General features: G+C 41.3%; 1 protein-coding gene and 1 long non-coding RNA gene across 10 annotated transcripts in view; one reads left to right on the top strand and one right to left on the bottom strand.

The window, feature by feature from the left end:
* LOC130684141 (uncharacterized) overlaps positions 1 to 18,110 on the bottom strand; it is a 37,250-nt gene extending 19,140 nt beyond the window's left edge. Inside the window, exon 1 of the long non-coding RNA XR_008998319.1 lies at positions 12,332 to 18,110. This is a non-coding gene — a long non-coding RNA (uncharacterized LOC130684141). The remainder of the gene's footprint in view (positions 1 to 12,331) is intronic.
* The window catches only part of TMEM241 (transmembrane protein 241), a 108,207-nt gene that overhangs the window by 46,578 nt on the left and 42,682 nt on the right, over positions 1 to 18,947 (top strand). For 8 of the 9 annotated variants that reach the window (XR_008998318.1, XM_057504085.1, XM_036905763.2 and 5 more), the window contains 3 exons: positions 2,289 to 2,323; positions 8,073 to 8,142; positions 11,901 to 11,994. Coding sequence is in view for 8 of the 9 variants with exons in the window: in XM_057504085.1 (XP_057360068.1) it covers positions 2,289 to 2,323; positions 8,073 to 8,142; positions 11,901 to 11,994 (199 nt within the window). In the remaining variant the exon portion in view is untranslated. The remainder of the gene's footprint in view (positions 1 to 2,288; positions 2,324 to 8,072; positions 8,143 to 11,900; positions 11,995 to 18,947) is intronic. The other variant, XM_057504086.1, reaches the window with a different exon arrangement.

Genomic DNA, 18,947 nt, shown 5'->3' with positions numbered 1-18,947 from the left:
AGGGCTGAAAATGAATAGGATGTCTAAAATTGGTAATTTAGAGTTTGCTTTGACCAGCATTTTGAGAAATTTAGGTAATTTGTAAGGAATAAATATTATGGGATATATGCCTAGCACCATTTCTTTTTAATAGGAGCAGACACTAGTCTCTCCTTATCTCTTAAATAGAAGTTACCGTGATGTTCCCTGTTCATACTCCACCTCCTTATCTGACAGGTGAAATTGTGTGTGAGAGAGAGAGACAGAGAGAGAAAGGGAATATTCTCTCTGGGCTATGACTTTGTGAAACAGAAAAAATGTACTGGAGTTTAGCCTATGGAGATTCTATTTTTTATCATATGTCCCCATTTTATTTCCCATGAGCACAGGAATGTTTTCTGTTTTGTTCACTGCTTTATCCCCAAACTGGAACAGTACTTGGAACTTACTAGGCACTCAATAAATATTTGATGAATGAGTTTTAAAAATCTGCAGTTTATCTGGCATGAGATGCCTTTTATAATAGTGTGATTTCTTCATTAGAGTTTACATTCTTCATTACTTTACATTAGAGTTTAATATATAATCTTAGAAGTCCAGGGGGCTTCAGGTTGCATTTCTCTTCAAGCATATTTCTGCCAGAAATATGCCTAGAGGTGATTAATTGCAATGCAGAAAACGTATGGAGCACCTGCTATCTCTCTGGCCTTGCTATAGGCACTTGAGATCCAAAGATAAATAAAATATGGCTTTTGTCCACCAGGAGGTCACAGTGTAGGAATTAGTGGTGTGACACTACAGTTGCAAAATTCAAATTGGAATTAGAAACCAACTCTTTTGTTTAATTATTTCTTCTTATATTTACTCCGTAATATTTTATTTTAGGGTCTCCCTTTGCGGGTGATTCCAGTGATGGGATTTTTGAGTACCTTAGCAAGGCCTGGGAGGTGTTTTGGGATGGAAGAACGCTTTTCATATCCTGCCATAGGAGCAGTAACTTCTGCTGCTGAAGTTCAAACCAAAGGGGGCCCAGGGAGCTAAAATAATGGAGTATGTGTTTTCCATAGAAAGGAGAGATAGGAAGCAAAGGACAGAAGGTCTCTGGTCTCATTTATAGCATGTATATTTTTACAGCTACATGTCAACCCTGTCTTACTAATCTACAATTTCTGAACAACTATTCATATGGCTATTCTCCATTACCTTTCTCCTGACCCTCCTCTCCTCCAGCCTCTTCCCATGATGCTCCTCTAAACCATCAGGAAACCTGTGCTTTAAAGGTAGAGCAAAGGAAGAGCTTAAGGAAAACAAATGGTACAGGGAGATAACCCAGGAGCAGGGCAGGGCAGCGCTAACCAGCTAAGTGGTTTGCCCATTCAAAGCTATCTTCTGCTACATTGCCCATAATGTCAGCAATTAGAGATTTGTTGCCTTGGGTCCCAATCCTAGTGCACTTTAGAGCCACTAGGGGCCCTAACAAAGTAAAACAACTGATGCCTGGGCTATAGGCTCAGAGATTCTAGCCAGGATTTTGGGCTATTCTCATGTGCAACCAGAGTTGAGAACCAGAGTACACCTAACACTTAAAAAAAAAATTCCCTCCCATAGTTGAGTAAAAAGTTTTACTCCTAACCTCTAACTAGACCAGCTGCCTGGATGGCTTGGAGATGTGAAGGGTGTGAATGTGGGCTTAGGACAGCCTGAAGATACTATAGATGGACCCTGGGAGCTGGGAGAAGCTTCCAGAGAGGAAGATGGGAGAAGGCCAAGCACGAATATGGCCTGAATCAGAGGAATACTTCTTTCTCCTTTTTGGCATCAATTGCAGATCAGTCCAGGTAGTTTCCAGGCACATGATGGATGGGGTGGCTCATTTTGTGGGCTAGCTTCCTGGACATTTAACTTACCTTCTCTGCAGTTAATTTCATGGCACAAATAGATGCAGCTCACAGTCAACAGCTAGCTTTTAGTGTGCAGCTTATTGGTAATTGAAAGTTGCTTTGTCTAGCATACAAATACTCTTGGTAGATGTGGTGAGCATGAGAATTCTTAGCAGCATAGCTGACCTCAGAGGATGGGCACGGATCCTTGGTCCTTCATAGGGTAAATCAACCCATCTGCCAAAGCCTGAAGCAATTCCAGAAATTCTCTCTCACTGAGGAGTTGGATTTAGGCAGAATGGGACCATTTATTGCAGATAATTTGCTTTCAGGCAGATTTCACCGTTTCGGAGCAGAATGGGTGGAAACATCTGCTGTTTTCTGAGTGCTGGGGAAGCTTTCTTCACTACTCTGCTGTTTCTTTTTCAGTGTGGTGCTCCTGGCGTTTGCATCTCACCCCACAGGTAAAGGTCATTTTGTTTATGTTGCCCCTTCAGCCTGGTGCTCTGGCCCAGGTTATGTCTCAGAGATATTTTGTAGGAGATGTGGTTGCCTTCCAGGATGCCAAACTCAGAGTTTAGGAATGGCCCAGTTATTTGAAACTGTTCTTAATAATCCATTATGGATTTTTTTGCCTGGGAATTTATTCTTATTCCTTCTTGACTTTTGTTGTCCACATTTTCATCTGGTGTGTACTTGGTTATGCAGACAAGTTTATGATCTGCCTAATAAACTAGAACTTGCTTTCTCCTCTTCTAAACTTCCTTCTTCATGCATCCAGAGCTGCTCTCCAGTTCTGTTGCTAAAGGGTTTGATGAGAAAGTTCAAATTTGCTCTATTCCTAACTAACATCGTTTTCAAGATTGTATCATATGTTATCATACAATATCCATAATTGCAGATTAAAGATATAAGGTTTTAAAACTTACCTTTACTCTTGCTGCCTCAGTTACTCTGTAGTTGTGTCTCAGATTCAGGAATTGCCCACTATACTCCATTCCATTGTTGTTTTTTACTTTGAAAGGTTTTGAAGTTGATGCCAAAGATAAAGAAATAATATCTGTGTGTGCTGTGTCTGAATATACATGTTTTATTTGTCATGCTTCTTTAGGGTTATTGACCAGTTGTTCTGCATAAGGCATTTCCCCAAGCCCCCAAGGGCTCAGTATTCTTGCCTATAAAATGAGAAAAGTCACCAAGTGGTCAGCAGCTTAACGTTGTAGATCAGCCTGCCAGAAGAGTAATTTAAAATAAGCTTCAGTTTCTTTCTGAGGCGACGAAAATGTTCTAGAATTGGGTAGTGGTGGTGATTGTACAACTCTGCCAGAACCCTAAAAAGAATGTATGTCTTACAAGGGTGAATTTTAAAGTGTGTGAATTATATCTCAATTAAAAATGGATAGGGGATAAAAAAAGAAATCTCTGTTATTTGAGAACCTGTTTGGAGATCAGTTATGCCAGGAAAGGCTACTTGCAAGGATTAATTTTCCTCTAAATTACATTTTTAAGTTAAAAAATAAAAGAAGGGACTTCAGATGCTCGCCTCCTATGCCTTCATTGGCATCTCATGGTAAATGCCTGAGGACAGGCCTGTTGGGGGCAGTTCAGAGAGCTGTGAAGGCTGTGGGGTTCATCAGAGGGGGAGCCTTGGTACATGTCCCTGGCAGGATTCCTGGCTGCAACTTCGGTTTGTTACAGCTTTCAGGTAGCCAAGGTGGTATCTTTGAAGAGGCCAGGTATGGAAAGCTGGGCTTCTGAGAAGGGCTTTGCCGGCCTGATGAGACTGGCTTTGAATGTGACATGAGAGAAGGTGGAAGCTCAGAATCTAGAAGAGCTCTGGGGAGTCAGTCTTTGCCAGCTTTATAAACCCAGGTTGATTGCCTTAAACTCTTTGGTGGGTCCTGGTGATGTTTTCTCATAGTAGTATATGGTTGATTACAAAGTTTAAGCAAATAAAACACCTAAGGAGACTATCTTTCCTACAGAAATGTCCAAGTGTTCTGATTGGGTGGTTTCAGTTCCTCCCAGTTGGTTAGCTTCTTCATTGGATGCAAGGGTAGTCTAGCCTTTTTTTAAGATGAAACAACCCTTTATTCTTTTCGCTCTTTCTTATTACACTTCCCACCTAGAATGTGCACTGCAGGGCATGAGCGTGGGTCAGGGAGAGCATCTTCGTGTTCCCCACAGTTGCACCAGTTAAGACACAGTAAGAGTCATGGCCATGGGTGCAGTGTTTTATGAAGGATCTGTTTGTAATTACTGACATTTTAAAGCAGGGTTTTATTCTTTTTGGTTTCTTCTCACCTCTTCATTTTTTACTTTTAACTATTTGGTAGTACTTTTAAAACATTTAAAAATTGAGATACAACTTCTATATATCAAATGCACATTATCTTAAGGTCACGGCTTGGTCAGTTTTGACAAATACATACTCCTGTGATACTCACACCTTTATCAAGATATAGGGCATTTCTCTCACTAGAGAAAGTTTCCTCACACCCCTTCTCTGTCACTCCTTCCTCACCTACCACCAAAAGCCACCACTGATCTGATTTCTGTTACCATCAGTATGTTCTGTTTATTCTGGGGACTCATAAATCTAAACACACAGGAAGCGTTCTTCTGTGTCTGGTTCTTTCATTCAGTGAAGAGTTCAGAAAGTCATCCATGTTGTGTGTACCCCTGGTCAGCCCCCTTTTATTGCTGAGTAGTGTGCTGCTGTATGAATGTACCACCTTTTGCTTATCTCTTCACCTGTTGATACTCACCTGGGCTGTTTCCAGATTTTGGCTCTTATGAGTAAAGCTGCATGAACATTCCTCTATAAGACTTGTTGTGGACTTGTCTTTTCATATCTCTTGGAGAAATACCAGGAGTAGAATTTCTGGGTCATAGAGGAGATGTATGTTTAACTCTTTAAGAAAGTGTCTGTTTTCTAAAGTACTATTTTATGCCCCACCCAGCAGTGTATGAGAGTTCCAGGTGCTCCACACCTTCACTGACATTTGTTGTTGTCAGTCTGTGTTAGCCATTCTAGCAGGTGGATACAGATCTCTCAACAGTGGCTTTGACAGAACCAGAACTGCCCTTCTTGCTCCCTCCCGAGTGACTAGAAGAATACACATCCTTGTCGTTGCAGATGATATCGCTTGGGTTGCAGCCTGTGGGGCGCCTTGGGACAGAGTGGCAGAGGTCAGGTAGAGAGCTCCCCGTGTTGTGGGCACAGGCCCTGCCACCTTCCCTCTCTGGGAACTGGTTTTGCTTCTTGGTGGGTAGAAACTACCTCCCCTTCTGATCTTCCACCTTCAGGATTCACCCAGAGACTCTAAGAATCTTGGGACTTGCTTCCACTTGGACTGTTTTAAGAGCAGTAGAGAAACTCTTCCCCTGTTTGAAAAGTTCATTTCATATTTGCATGAGGCCCCTCTGCTGTGGTGTTCAAGAGAGCATTTCAGGAAACCAGAAGAGCAGGGAGACCCAGAGGAACCTGACTGAGAAGTGACCCTGTTACCTGGAATGCCTGTTGCTGGTGGGTGAGATAAAGGAAGCAACACCAATCGCTTCTCGGCACTGACCCGCCTGCTATCTTCCTGCCATCTCTCAGGGCTGAAATGTGGTGAGAGGCGATGTTCTTGATGTGTAAATATCAATTAGTCATGAATGTGGCAATGTAAGATTGTGCTACACTTTTCACAGTGGCCGTCTCATGCTCTCTAACCTTCCAATAAATGGGGCCCCTGCCTCACTTGGAAGCAGAATCTGAGCTGCGAGGCACAAAAGTGGAGGCTCAACTCAGACTTTATTTCACAAGCTGCATGTTGATGCCACAAAACATGTTTACAACTCCTGAACCATTTCATGTGTGCTTAAATTGTGCATTCGCACCAGGTGGTACAGAAGCACTGTCTTTTGAGCATCTTTACACATTTTTTAGGTGTCTGGATTTAGTTCTCCTATGGTTGAGCCAGCCAGCCACATATGGCAACATCTTTAGGGCTGTTTGTAGCACAGTTGTTAACCTTTGCTATTTAGAGGTTGGTGTGGACCCTCTCAGTTTAAAAACTCTACTTTAGTAAAAGAAGAGGCAGACTGAAGGCAGCAGAGGGGAAGCATTTGGGGTCACTTTGAATTAAGGACCAGCATAGCCAACTGGGAAGTGTTGGGGACATTCTCCCCAGGGAAAGCAAGAGGAGTTTGGGTCCCTCAGATACTCTCAGTTCAGTAGCGCTCATTGTATGTCAAGGATGGCCTGACACAGAGGATGTAAGTGGTGAGTGAGCTAGAGCCCCTGCTCTGAAGGACTCGAGAGTTCTAAAGGAGAAACAGGCATGGCATCAACTAAGTGCTGTGTGAGACGTTTAGAGATTTTAGAAATGGCTTAAAGATAACAGTGAGCTGTTCTCACTCAATAATTTATAGCATCGGTTTTCAGGATTTGGGTGAAGGTTATTATCTAACTGGCAAATTCCCTAGGACTGTGATTTTTTTTCTATCTTTTCCTCCCTTCCACCTCTGACACTCTACTGCTCTTTAGACCCATCCACAGCCTGCACTGGGCTGTAAAGGTTGCCAGTGCACCGTGAGTCCAGTCTACCTCCTTGGATCTGTCTCTGATGGGAGACTGGGTGCTGAGCAGAGGCAGTGCCTGAGGAATCTTGAGGTCCTGAGTTTAATTGGTCTCCTCTCTGCCGTTCTCATCATCACACTGACTGCCCTGCAGTGCTCTCCCACTGAGAGGGAAATTGGGAAAAAGCCAAGATCCAACAGCTGCCGAAGAGACAGAGCAAATCCTCTATGGGCGTTCCTTCACCCGCCGGAACAGGGGACTCTGGCCGCCCTCTAGGACTAGGGAGCCCAGGGCTGCCTCAGCTGTCACTTCTGTGGGGGAAGGGACTTCAGAATAAATGGTGCTCTTCATGCCCCAGAAGTCTGCGCCTGATGGTGTTGTTTACAAAGCCCCTCCACCAATATAGGTCTTTAGTAGACAACAGAGGTATTCAGTGGAGTGGAAGCAGAGAGCGCAAGAATTAACCTCTTATTAGGCTGCGTGAAAACCAGATCCCAGGAGAACCTTTCCTTTTAGTTAAACACTCACATATGCACATACAAAACAAAACAATAGTCACACTAAAAAAACAACCCTCTAGGGAAGGAATTCAGATGGTTGAATATTTGAAATCACTGAGGTCCCTGAAGAGGGATAGTAGTCCATTGCATCTTTTGTTCTGAAACCCTTGCTAAGTATAGTGAAAAGGAAAGCTAGCCTGTATATTCCACCGCCCGCCTGCCATGCCGTGACTAGTCAGGATGACCAGCCCTTGTGCCAGTCCATCCAGAACTGAGAGACGAAGGCCAGGGGTCTGGACCTGGCTCCTCCAGGCTCAGAAATTCCAGATTTGGAAGGATTAGGCTATCTGCTGTGAAAATGCTGAATTCCTTTTCTCTGGACGTTTTTGGAAGGCCTTCTGCTTTTTTAATCCCCTGACTTCTTGTTTGTGACTAAGTTCAAATTCCAGAGAGGGAAGCAGCCAGTATGTGTGATTATTTCCTCTTGCACCAAGTGGAACTAAAAGAATGAACTTACTTCACTAGAAATAAATGTACCCTTTGGACCTTAAGCCAAAATGAGTATGCACAGTCAGTCTGGCCCGTATGCCATTTGTGCAGTAATTAAACACAAAAATGAGAAAAAGAGGTCCGTGGCATGCATTCACAATCTTTATTTTAGATATAAGGCAGAAAACAAGAGAAGAATCTTTAAAAGATTCTTTTTGTCCTAACTCAGCCATAGGCAGGGATGACTGCCTGGTGAAGAGGAAAGGATTTGGAGTGATTAGGGTGCATATTCTGGCCCCCCACCTCAAGGGTAATGTTATCTTAGACAAATGGCTAAACTTCTTTGAGCTCCAGTTAAGACAGAGGTAATAAAACCTCAGAGAGTTGTTAACAAAGATTGAAAGAGGTAATGTGCAAAAAGCTTTTAAGCATAGGGCTCTGCACAGGGCAGATTCTCACTCAATGGGCTTTATTATTATCAGACTGTTATTATAGGCCAATGCCAATAACAGAAACTTGAGGAGTGCCAGAGGGAATTCAGTGCTGGGCAGCTCAGTGCTTACAGGGCTGCTGTGCTAACAACCCTGCCTTGTGTTTCCAAGCCAGCTGGGGCAGGGGACGTGCAGGCCATGGTTTCACCCTTGCTCTGCCCCACAGGTGATCTCCTCAGCGTTCTGGACTTCCCGTTCCTGTATTTCTACAGATTCCATGGCAGCTGCTGTGCCAGGTAATCTTAACTCACAAACTGTCCTACTATTAATTTGTATGTTTCTGTACCACCAGCTGTGGCTTCCTGAAGTCTAAGGTCACAGCCAGGTATCCAGATGAGCGGCTGGAGGGAGGTGGCGGGTGTGGGTGTGGCAGCAGCCCCTCGGCCATCAGTGGGTCGTTAGGAATATCCCCAGGCTCCGGGAGCCTCCTGGGCCGGAAAACCCCTGTCCTCACCAGGGCAGTGGCTTTCAAACTTGTAGGAGAGCTAGGATTCCCCCACTTTTTTTCCTCTACAACCAAGTCTTCTCTAGAACTTCAATATGTAAAATGATGAAACAGATTCAGTTCAAGGGCAGATTTGGGCCTAGAATTTCACCCTCTCCACTTCCACTTTGGTTTCTCTCTTGTTCCTGAAGTGCAACCTCCAGAAATCCTTGACTGAACCCTCAGACTCTTAAGAAGCAAATTTTGGAGACCAATGACTAGGAGATGTTTAGACAGCAAGATGGTCAGTAGTATTTGGCCATGGGACATATCCAGGGACATAGACCAATTAGAAGAATGCATTTAGATACATAGAAGTTCATACCCACCCTAACCCTCTTTCCTGCCACCATCCCCACTTTGCTTGACTTTATTACACTGAGAAATGGAAAGGCTTCTGTAGACAGTGTCAAAGCACGTATTCTGATGTGGTGCCAAGATTGTAGTTAGGTTGAATTCCAGCCTTGCTGCTTGCTAACTTGTGGTTTTGGGTCAAGGCAAAACATAGTTTGTATGTTACACAAGCCTTAGTGTGTATTAAATAAGATATGTAGAGCCTGAAGCATCTTGCCTGGCTTAGTAAATGATGGTCATTATTATTATCTGCTCAGGTTGACAGTCAATAGTCAACAAACCATGAGCAATTGCTACCCAAGTCAGACCACCTATTTCCACACATTAATATTGTACCTTGTGAAGTGATCCTTTACAGAAAGTCGAAAAGCTGGTACGTAGCTAGGTGCTGTTTCTCATGGGTATGTTAGGACAAAAAGAAATCAGTATTATAGAGTTTATTTATGCATTTGATCCTCGGAGTGATTTATCTGTCAGCCTCTGAAAAGTGTCAGAAAAACACCAACAGAATTCATCTCAGTCCCTGTATATATCAATATGTCAGAAACAAGCCAGGCCTCATCACTTGCCTGACTCTGGTGCCCGTGGGCTGGTTTCCCCTTGGATCTGGTTCACTGGCAGCACAGAGAAGCCAGGTGCCAAGAGGAGGCAGCCACTGTGTGGTCATGTGCAAGAGAGCAGCCCAGTTCACAGCCCTTTGGTGGGCTCAGGGGGTGACGCTTTAGCTCCATTGGTGCACCTTTTCATCTGCAACTTTCTCATAACCCAACATGAAAAATCAGCTTTTCTGTTTTGGTTTTTCACTTTTAAAGATTTAGAAATCTTAATTTGAATAGATTTAACTTTCTATTACCTTCTACCCCCTGGTTTCAGTACAAAGCTTAACTTCTTTTAAGAATGTGTCAGTTTCCCCCACATCATCTCCTTCATGACTGTATCTCGGGCTAAGAATTGTCACCTTCAGAGGTCCTGGGGGAGCTGAGAAAGGGTCATGGAGGCCGGAGGGGACAGTGGTAGCCATGACCTGGACACCCCATTAGCAGGGGGCCCAGGCTTTTGCACTTGTGAGATCCTCCCATTCCTTTTAAGATCTGCCTCCATAACAAGGGATAGAAGAGCTGATATTAGAAGGAGAAAGAAGAGGGATCCATGAGTAATTTAGAAATGATTCACTGACATACAAGTCAAGTGAGGGAGGGACTCATGTGTGCTCTCCTGAGTGTGTCAGTCACACCAGGAATAGCTCTGTTCCAGAAGAGTCTGTGCAGAGGGAAAGGTGAACATGGAGGCATGCCCTTCTGGCTTCAGGCAGAGAGGAGAGGAAAAGACCGGAGGGAAAGGAGGCATGGGAGCTAACAGGACAGGCACCTCCTTGGATGTAGCGGGCGCAAGCCACCAAGAAGTACCCTGCAGCGCGGGCTGCCTCACTTCCCACTTGGCCCCGGCCCCTGGAGCATCTCACTCGGGCTCCCTGGTCACAAGCACATTGCCATGGGGAAGTTTGAAGAGCTGGGGAGAACTGTTGAAAGAGACTGGAAACCTGGACACTGTTTGTGCCAGTGCCTCTGTTTCTTGTTAATAAACTGAGGTTTGATGGGGAGGGGGCAGCTTTCTTTTCTCAGAGTCTGATTCCCATCAGGTGGGGTAAGGACCTCTGTGCTCATTCTGGCTTTCAGAACACAGAAGCTGAGGCGAAAGAAGAAGGGAGGAAAGGGGGTTGTGGTCAAAGTTGTGAGGGTCAGCAAGCACAGCCAAGAACAGAAACCCAGGCCCCTTGATTTTCAGCCTACTGCTTACCCACAGGGGCCCCCTCGCCTTTCGGGTGTGAGTGACTCAACGACTTGTCCCACAGCTGCCCAGCCTCCATGACTGCCGGTGTGAACCCGAGTGAGCTCTGCAGGTCACCTGGGCCAAAGAGGCTGAACTGTAACAAGGGGGACCTAATCCCTGCCTCATCGTGTCCCTGGATAGTGGCTGGGAACTAATCTAATGAAGTAAAGGCACATATTTCTATGAAATTTAGCCTTAGGTGTGTTTAATTCAATTCAACTTTCCTTTAAGTAAACTTGTCAAGCATTTATGTAATAGCCACTATGATCCAGGCCCCGAGTTTGGCCCTTTTGGGGAAAGTACAGAGAAGCTCATGGCTGGGCCCTGCCCTCTCAGAGCTCACAGTCTGGGTTGGAGCCGCACACCAGTGCCTGGACTGCAGGTCAATGTGGCCCTCTAGGCCCTGGAGGTACGGATGAGGTGCAGCTCATACGAGCTGCCTCTCTGGTTAGGGCACAACTGCAGTCCTATCCCGTGCATTTCAATTTTCAACTTCTAAGGAAAGTCACACTCAAGCCCCTACGTGTGCATCTTTGCAGGAAGTCGGCTTCTATCCTGCAGACTCTCTACTACATTTTCTTCCCCAGTTTCTCTGCCTGCAAATGCAAGGGAACATGACCATTCTTTTGGAGTGCCCTTTGCTTGGAACTTGACCACACACTGATGCTTTAAAAAATGGTACTTGTGCAGGCTACAGCTTCCCCATTCGCTGGTGTGCCAATGCCATGCTTGTCCAGACCCTGAATAACCCCTGAGATGCTGCCTCAGCCTCAGGCTCCTGTGGTGGGGGCTCTTTCACGTCAGACACATGGGCTTAGGCATCACTGCAAAGCATAACTTCTCTGTGGGTCGGACTTCTGTTACTGGAGCCAGCCCTCTGCTTCGGATTCTTACCCTGAACCCAGGGGCCAGTCTAGACTCTCTGTCCTCATATGGGGAGTTTCACTTTGGGGATCTTTTCCTGGCAGGTTTTTCTGCTTGAAAAAAATCGGAGCTCTACCCCGGCCGGCACCAAGCTCCAGAAACAAAATGGGAGGGGCAGAAGGTCTTGTCCTCCATATTTTTTTCTTTCATAGTTTAGCCAGAGGCCTCCCAAATTTCTATACCCCACCTCCCCATTTCAGTGAAACACTCTCCTTATAGCTCCTTAGAAAAATAGAGTTTGAGTTTTTAAATTTTGGATGTTTTTATCCAGAGATGACTAGACTACACAGATGAGATAGAGGTTGTATATAATTAGAAATTGACTGGTAAAATGTAACAGAAAATGGCTATTGGCTAAAGGAAGATAAGCCTCACTAACAAAAGAATATTTTCTCCTTCCAGTGGATTCTTAGGATTCTTTCTCATGTTCAGCACTGTGAAGCTAAAAAGCCTTATGGCCCCAGGACAGTGTGCAGCCTGGATTTTTTTTGCTAAGGTAAGAAAGAGGGAAGAGTTGGGAAAACTCTTACCTCAGGAGCCTTTGTAGGCAATGTTCTTAGAGCCTGTGTAATGTCAGCTTTGATCTTCAAGAAATCATTTCCAGTCCCAGGCCCAAGCCTGATCCTCCACTCATTCAGGCAATAATGTCTGAGGCCTTCTGGCTATTTTATCAGCATGACATAATTTTTATCATGCTCCTGAAAGGTGACCTGGGTAAGCCCCTTAACTTCCCTGAGCCTTAATTTGTCCACTTGAACATGAGAGGTTTTGTCCAACAAAATCTCTAAGGCTTGTCCAGTCCTAAAAGACTGGATGCATGGGGAGGTTCTTACCTTCCTTCCTTGGGACTCTGAGGGTGTCCAGAGCTCAAATGACTTTCCCAAGAGATCCAGACAGGAGTGACAGAGAAAGAAAAATAGGCAGCTGGCCAGGTTGGGCAACTCCAGTGAAGCAGTCAGAAAAGGGACTATTAAAAGAGTGCCCATTGCATTTCTGATTGACCATGGTTGGAGCATAAGAGAAAGAGGTGGGAAAATAAGGAGCAGAGAAAGCAGCTGTGGGATGCATGACCTTAACTGAGATGTTTGGAATTAGCTTCTTTCCAGTGGAGCATTTCAATTCCCTGATGTCTGTGAAGGAGTCAGGTTACAGGGCCCACAGTGTAGCTTCCAAGGAATAAGATTTCTTCATTTAATCTAGTGAAATAACCATTTAAGCTTGTTCCTTTAGTCATCTTCATATTTGTTGGCTGACTTTTTTTCCCCAGAAAACAAAAACAAACATTTTTCTTTGAAAAATCAGATTTCATCCAGTGATATTTTTACCTGCATGGTCTACTTTCTAAAAGTATTAATAATGCTAATTCCAGCAGACGGTGAAGAGAGGCTGAGATGCTGATTTCCAGCAGGATGGAATGAGAAGGTTGCCAAATTCTCTCCCCAAAAAGCAGCTAGAAAGCTGTGATAAGATTGTCAAAAATATCCATTTCAGCTCTCTAAAAATTGACCAAGGCATACAGCACGCTGAGAAGCATTTGTTCATGAAAAGTACTAAACTTTGGGTAGAAACAGCATGAGCAACCTGCTCCCATTCCCTCCTCCCCAGGTCTGTCAGTGTGATATTTCAACCAGAGCAGGGCAGGCTGTGAAAACCAGCAGACTTGCTGTCACTTCCATAATACTCTATTTGGAGTATTTTTAGTTAAAGTGGCCATGTCAGTGGTTAAAATTATAGAAAGAGTTGGGAGTTCCACTCTCTTGAGTTTACAGTCCTCTTCGGGGCAAACATTGGATCAGTGGTCTGGCTGGAGACTTAATTGGTAGTCTTGGGAGGTGAGACAGCTGTAAGGGCTTCATAGCTCTGCATATATCCTAGATTGACCTTAGTTTGTATGCACAAGCAGCAGAGATAAGAGTGTGTCCAAGTCACCCACAAGTACCTGGCCAACAGAGCTTGTGTGCATACACAGAGGACATGTGAGAGAGCCAGCAGAAAGTAAAAGCTGGGACAGATACAAAAGCAGCCTCAAGTTTGAATGTGCTCCCCAGCCCCCACACAGACTCAGAAGCAGAGAGAAGCCTTTTTGGCTCAAGGTGTTTGAGCAAAATGTCTGACTAGTGTTTGCCAGAACACTAAGCTATACAGACATGGATATGACCCTTAGAAATCCAAGCTTAAAAATAAAAACAAGAAAAAATTGAGAAAAGACATGAACAACTGTACCTTGTACGGGGGATGTTTCATGGACTTAGTCCACACAAATTACTAAACAAGCAAAATAATAATACCAGTTAACAGTACTCTGGGGAAAAAGTCAGAATCCAGAGTTGCTATCATATGTTATCTAAAATGTTCAGTATTCAGTGAAAAAATTAGAGGCACTCAGAGAAACAAGAAAGCATGATTCATGCACAGATAAAAGAGCAGTTAATAAGAACTGTGTTTGCATGTCTGTCCTCAGATAAGATTTAGCAGAAAGAGCCTGCAAAGCAGCTACTTAACTATGTTCAGAGATATAAAGGAATCCATGTTTAAAGAATTAAAGAAAAGACCCGGTGAATACAGAATCTCAATAATCAGATAGAAATAATTTTAGAAGAAACAAATGGAAAATCCAACACTAAAAAGTACAGTAACTGGAATGAAATGAGAGAATTCTGTAATGGTACTCAAACAAATTTGAGATGGCAGAAAAAAGAATAAGTGACCTGGAAGGCAGAGCAAAAGAAATTATTCAGTCTAAAGAACAATTTTTAAAAAGTGAACAAATAAAAACAGAGGCTCAGAGACCATTTATTTGGAAATTAAATAACATACTTCTAAATAGCCTATGAGGCAAAGAAAAAAATCACAAGGGAAATTTAAAATATTTTGAGCCAAATGAAAACAAAAACACAGCATGTCAAAATGTAGGGATGCAGCCAAAGTAAAGCTTAAAGGGAAATTTATAGCTCTAAACACCCATCTCAGAAAAGAAGAAAGATCTCAAATTAATAACCTAAGTGTCCACCTTAAGAAACTAGAAAAAGAAGACCAAACTAAACCCAGTGTAAGCAGAAGGAAGGATATGATAGTTTAAGTAGAAATTAATGAAATAGAAGACAGAAAAGCAATAGAAAAAAATCAGTTTGTTCTTTGAAAACATCTACAAAATTGACAAATCTCCAGCTAAACTGACTAAGAAAATAGGAAAGAAGATACAAATTATCAAAATTAGAAATGAAAAAAGAGACATCACTACCGGTCTGATAGAAACTAAAAGGATTGTATACTATGAATAACTTTAGTCATGCATGTTATGAGTAACTTGATGCCAGCAAATTAGACAATTTGGATGAAATGGACAAATCCCCAAAAAGTTACAAATTAGGAAAATTCACTCAAGAATAAATGGAAAATACTGTAATTAAAATTCTTTCCACAAAAAGCTCAGGCTCAATTGGATTTATTGATGAATTCTATTTAAGGATGAAATTTTTTCTTCACGAATTCTTTTATAAAGAGGAAGAGGGACCAACTCACAATTTATTCTATAAGGTGTTATGCTGATACTAAATACCAAACCAAAAAAAAGAAAAAAAACCCTAAGAAAATTTAGGCCAATATCCTTCATAAACATAGATGTTTAACAAAATATTAGCAAACCAAATTTGGCCACATGTAAAAAGGATTTTATACCATTTATCCCAGAATGTAAAATTGGTTTAACATATGAAAATTAATATAATACATTATATTTATAGAATAAGGAACAAAAATACATGGTCATGTCAATAGGTGCAGAAAATCATTTGACAAACTCTAACACTCATTCATGATAAAAACTCTCAACAAACTACTAATAGAAGGGGACCTCCTCAACATGATAAAAGGCATCTGTGAAAACCTATAGCTAATATACTTATTAGTGAAAGACTGAATACTTACCCCTGAAAACTGGGAACAACACAAGAATGTTTGCTCTCACCACTTCTATGCAACATTGTACTAGAGGTTTTGGGGAGTTCATTAAGCACCTCCCAACACACACATACTCAAAGACATCCAGATTAGAAAGGAAGAAATTAAATAGCCTGTATTCACAGATGACATTATCTTATTTGTAGAAAATTATAAGGAAACTATAAAAACACTAATTGATCTAATAAACAATTTATCAAGGTCTCAGAATGCAAAATCAATGTAAAAAATCTATTGTAGTTTTATAAGTAATGAACAGTCATTTTTATAAAAAAATGAAATTAAGAAATTCCATTCATAATAGCATCAAAAAGAAAAAAGTTACTTAGAAATCTAACAAAGAAGTTCAAGATTTAGACACTGAAATTTATAAAACCTTTCTGAGAAAAATTAAAGATCTCAATAAATGGGGAGACTTGGTATTGTTAAGATAGAAATTCTTCCTAACCTGATCGATAGATTCAGTGTAATTTCTACCAAAATCTCAGGAAACTTTTTGTGCAAATTCACAAACTGATCCTAAAATTTATTTGGAAATACAATAGACAAAATAATTTTGTGAAAGAAAAACAAAGCTGGGTGACTTAAATTACACAATTTTGAAACCCACGTAAAACTAGAATAATCAAGATATTGTGGTATTGGTGTGAAGATAGGCATTTGTGGTCTATTGATTTTCAAGGAAGGTGCCAAAGCAATTCAATGAGGAAAGGATTTTCTTTTAACAAATGATACTGAAACAGATATTCATATGCCAAAAAAAAGGACTTAGACCCTTACCTCACATTGTTAACTCAACATGGATCATAGACCTAAAGGTAGGAGCTAAAACTAGAAAACACAGGAAAAAAAACCTTAATGACTTTGTTTTAAGCAAGGAGTTCTTAACTATGACACCAAAAACATGAGCCATAAAATAATCGATAAATTAGGTAACATTGAAACATTTTGCAACTCAAAAGACACCATTGAGAAAACAAAAAGATAAGCCATATCCTAGGAGAAAATATATGCAAATCATATAACTGATAAAGGACTTGTATCCAGAATATATGAAGAGTTCTTATACTTCAGTGAGACTACATACAACCCAATTAAAAAATTCAAAAGGTGTGAATAGACGTTTTATTAAAGAAGAGAGATGAATGGTTTATAGTCCAAGAAGGAGCTCAACATCATTAGTCAATTAGGGAAGTGCAAATTAAAATGATGATGAGATATCACTACACATGCACCAGAATGGCTATAATAAAAAATATAAACACTATCAAGTGCTGACAAGAATGTGGAGAAACTGGAACCCTCATAAGTTGCTAGTGGAATGTAAAATGATATAGCTACTTTGGAAAACTGTTTGGCTGTATCTTAAAACGTTAAACATGAATTGATTATACAACCCAGCAATTCTATTCCTAGGAATCTACCCAAGAGAAATGGAAACTTATATCCACACCACAAAAAGCCTTAAAACATGAATGCTCAGAGCAGCATTATTTGTAATAGCCCCAAACTGGAAGCAATCTAAATGTCCATCAACTAGTGAATGCATAAACAGGATATAGTGTATACATAACAATGGAATACTATTCTGGAATAAAGAAGAATGGACTGCTAATACATTGCTACAATGTGGATAAATCTAAAGAAACATTATGCTAAGTGGAAGAAGCCAGTCACAAAATAATACAAATAGTATGATTCTGTTTATGTGTACTGTCCAAAAAAGGCAAATTTATAGAGACAAGAAACATATTTGGTTTCTTGGAGCAGAGGATCGATTACAAATAGGCTTCTGGGAGTTTTTTTTAGGTAATGAAAATGTTAAAGCTGAGTCATTGTGACCGTTACCATCATTGAAATTAATTTATTAAACGTGTTCATTAAAAATCATTGAATTTTACATTTACAGTGGATGAATTTTATGGCACGTAAAGCATCCCTGAAAGCTGTAATATAGTGGTGCTCAAACAAAGTGCATTAATCTTGTGTTTTAGGATTAGGAAGTACATTTTTCCTGTGTATAGGCTTTGCCTGTTTAGCCACTATTTTGATGAGTCTCCTTTTTATTTATTTTATTTTTTCTTTTCTCCTTAAACTCTGAGGGAGGTTTATAATTTTCTCCTCTATAATTGATTCAAAAGTGGAAGGATTCTTAATTGGCTGCTGTGGTTTAATGCTCATACTCCTTAAGTATGGAGGATTGGATAAATGTGCCATTACAGTCTCTTGAGGCCTCAGTACATCAAGCAGTATCTCTCTCTCTCTCTCTCTTACTCTATCTCTCCTTTTTTAAAATTAAATTAAATTAACTTATTATTATTATTATTATTGATATTGTTAATGTACAATTACTTGAACATTATGGTTACTAGACTCCCCCTATTATCAAGTACTCCCCACATATCCCATTACAGTCACTGTCCATCAGCATAGTAAGATGCTTCTCTCTCTCTTTTTTCTTTTTTCTTTTTCTTTTTTTTTTTTTTTTGAGAGGGCATCTCTCATATTTATTGATCAAATGGTTGTTAACAACAATAAAATTCTGTATAGGGGACTCAATGCACAATCATTAATCAACCCCAAGCCTAATTCTCAACAGTCTCCAATCTTCTGAAGCATAACGAACAAGTTCTTATATGGTGAACAAGTTCTTACATGGTGAACAGTGCAAGGGCAGTCATATCACAGAAACTTTCGGTTTTGATCACGCATCATGAACTATGAACAATCAAGTCAGATATGATTATCCATTTGATTTTTATACTTGATTTATATGTGAATCCCACATTTCTCCCATATTTTTTTTAAATAAAATGCTGAAGTGGTAGGTAGATGCAAGATAAAGGTAGAAAACATAATTTAGTGCTGTAAGAGGGCGAATGTAGATGATCAGGTCTATGCCTATAGACTAAGTATTAATCCAAGCTAGACAAGGGCAACAAAACATCCACGGATGCAGAAGATTTCTCTCAAAACGGTGGGGGGTGAGGTTCTAAGCCTCACCTCTGTTGATCCCCAATTTCTCACCTGATGGCCCCCCTGCGACTGTGCCTGACTTAGGTTGTTCCTCCCGTGAGGAATCTTACCCGTCTCTGGCTAACCAGCCATCTTCCGGGGCCATACAGGGAAATGTAAAGTTGGTAAGTGAGAGAGAGGCAATATTCTTTGGAAAGGTTAGCTTTTTACTTCTTTGCAGATTTATGCCCTGTGGCTTCTATGCCCAGCATTTGTCTTGAGGTATCTTTACCACTTGGAAGAATTACGATACTTGGTAATTTTTGATATGAGGCATGAATTCTACTAAAGTCTTTTTTCTTTTTTATATGAAAATGAGCTGTTATCCTCAATGGCATAATATTTACCTATTCTTTGGGCCACCTACACATCAAAATGTGCTGACATTTGAAGTACAACAAAATTGTACTTAACAAGACAGCATTTCCCCATGGTGTCCTTGCGACTCTCCTGGGCACCAGCATATTCAGAAAA

This window comes from Manis pentadactyla, chromosome 6, assembly GCF_030020395.1.
Source record: "Manis pentadactyla isolate mManPen7 chromosome 6, mManPen7.hap1, whole genome shotgun sequence".
Taxonomy (NCBI): domain Eukaryota; kingdom Metazoa; phylum Chordata; class Mammalia; order Pholidota; family Manidae; genus Manis; species Manis pentadactyla.
This window is presented reverse-complemented; position numbering and strand designations above follow the sequence as displayed.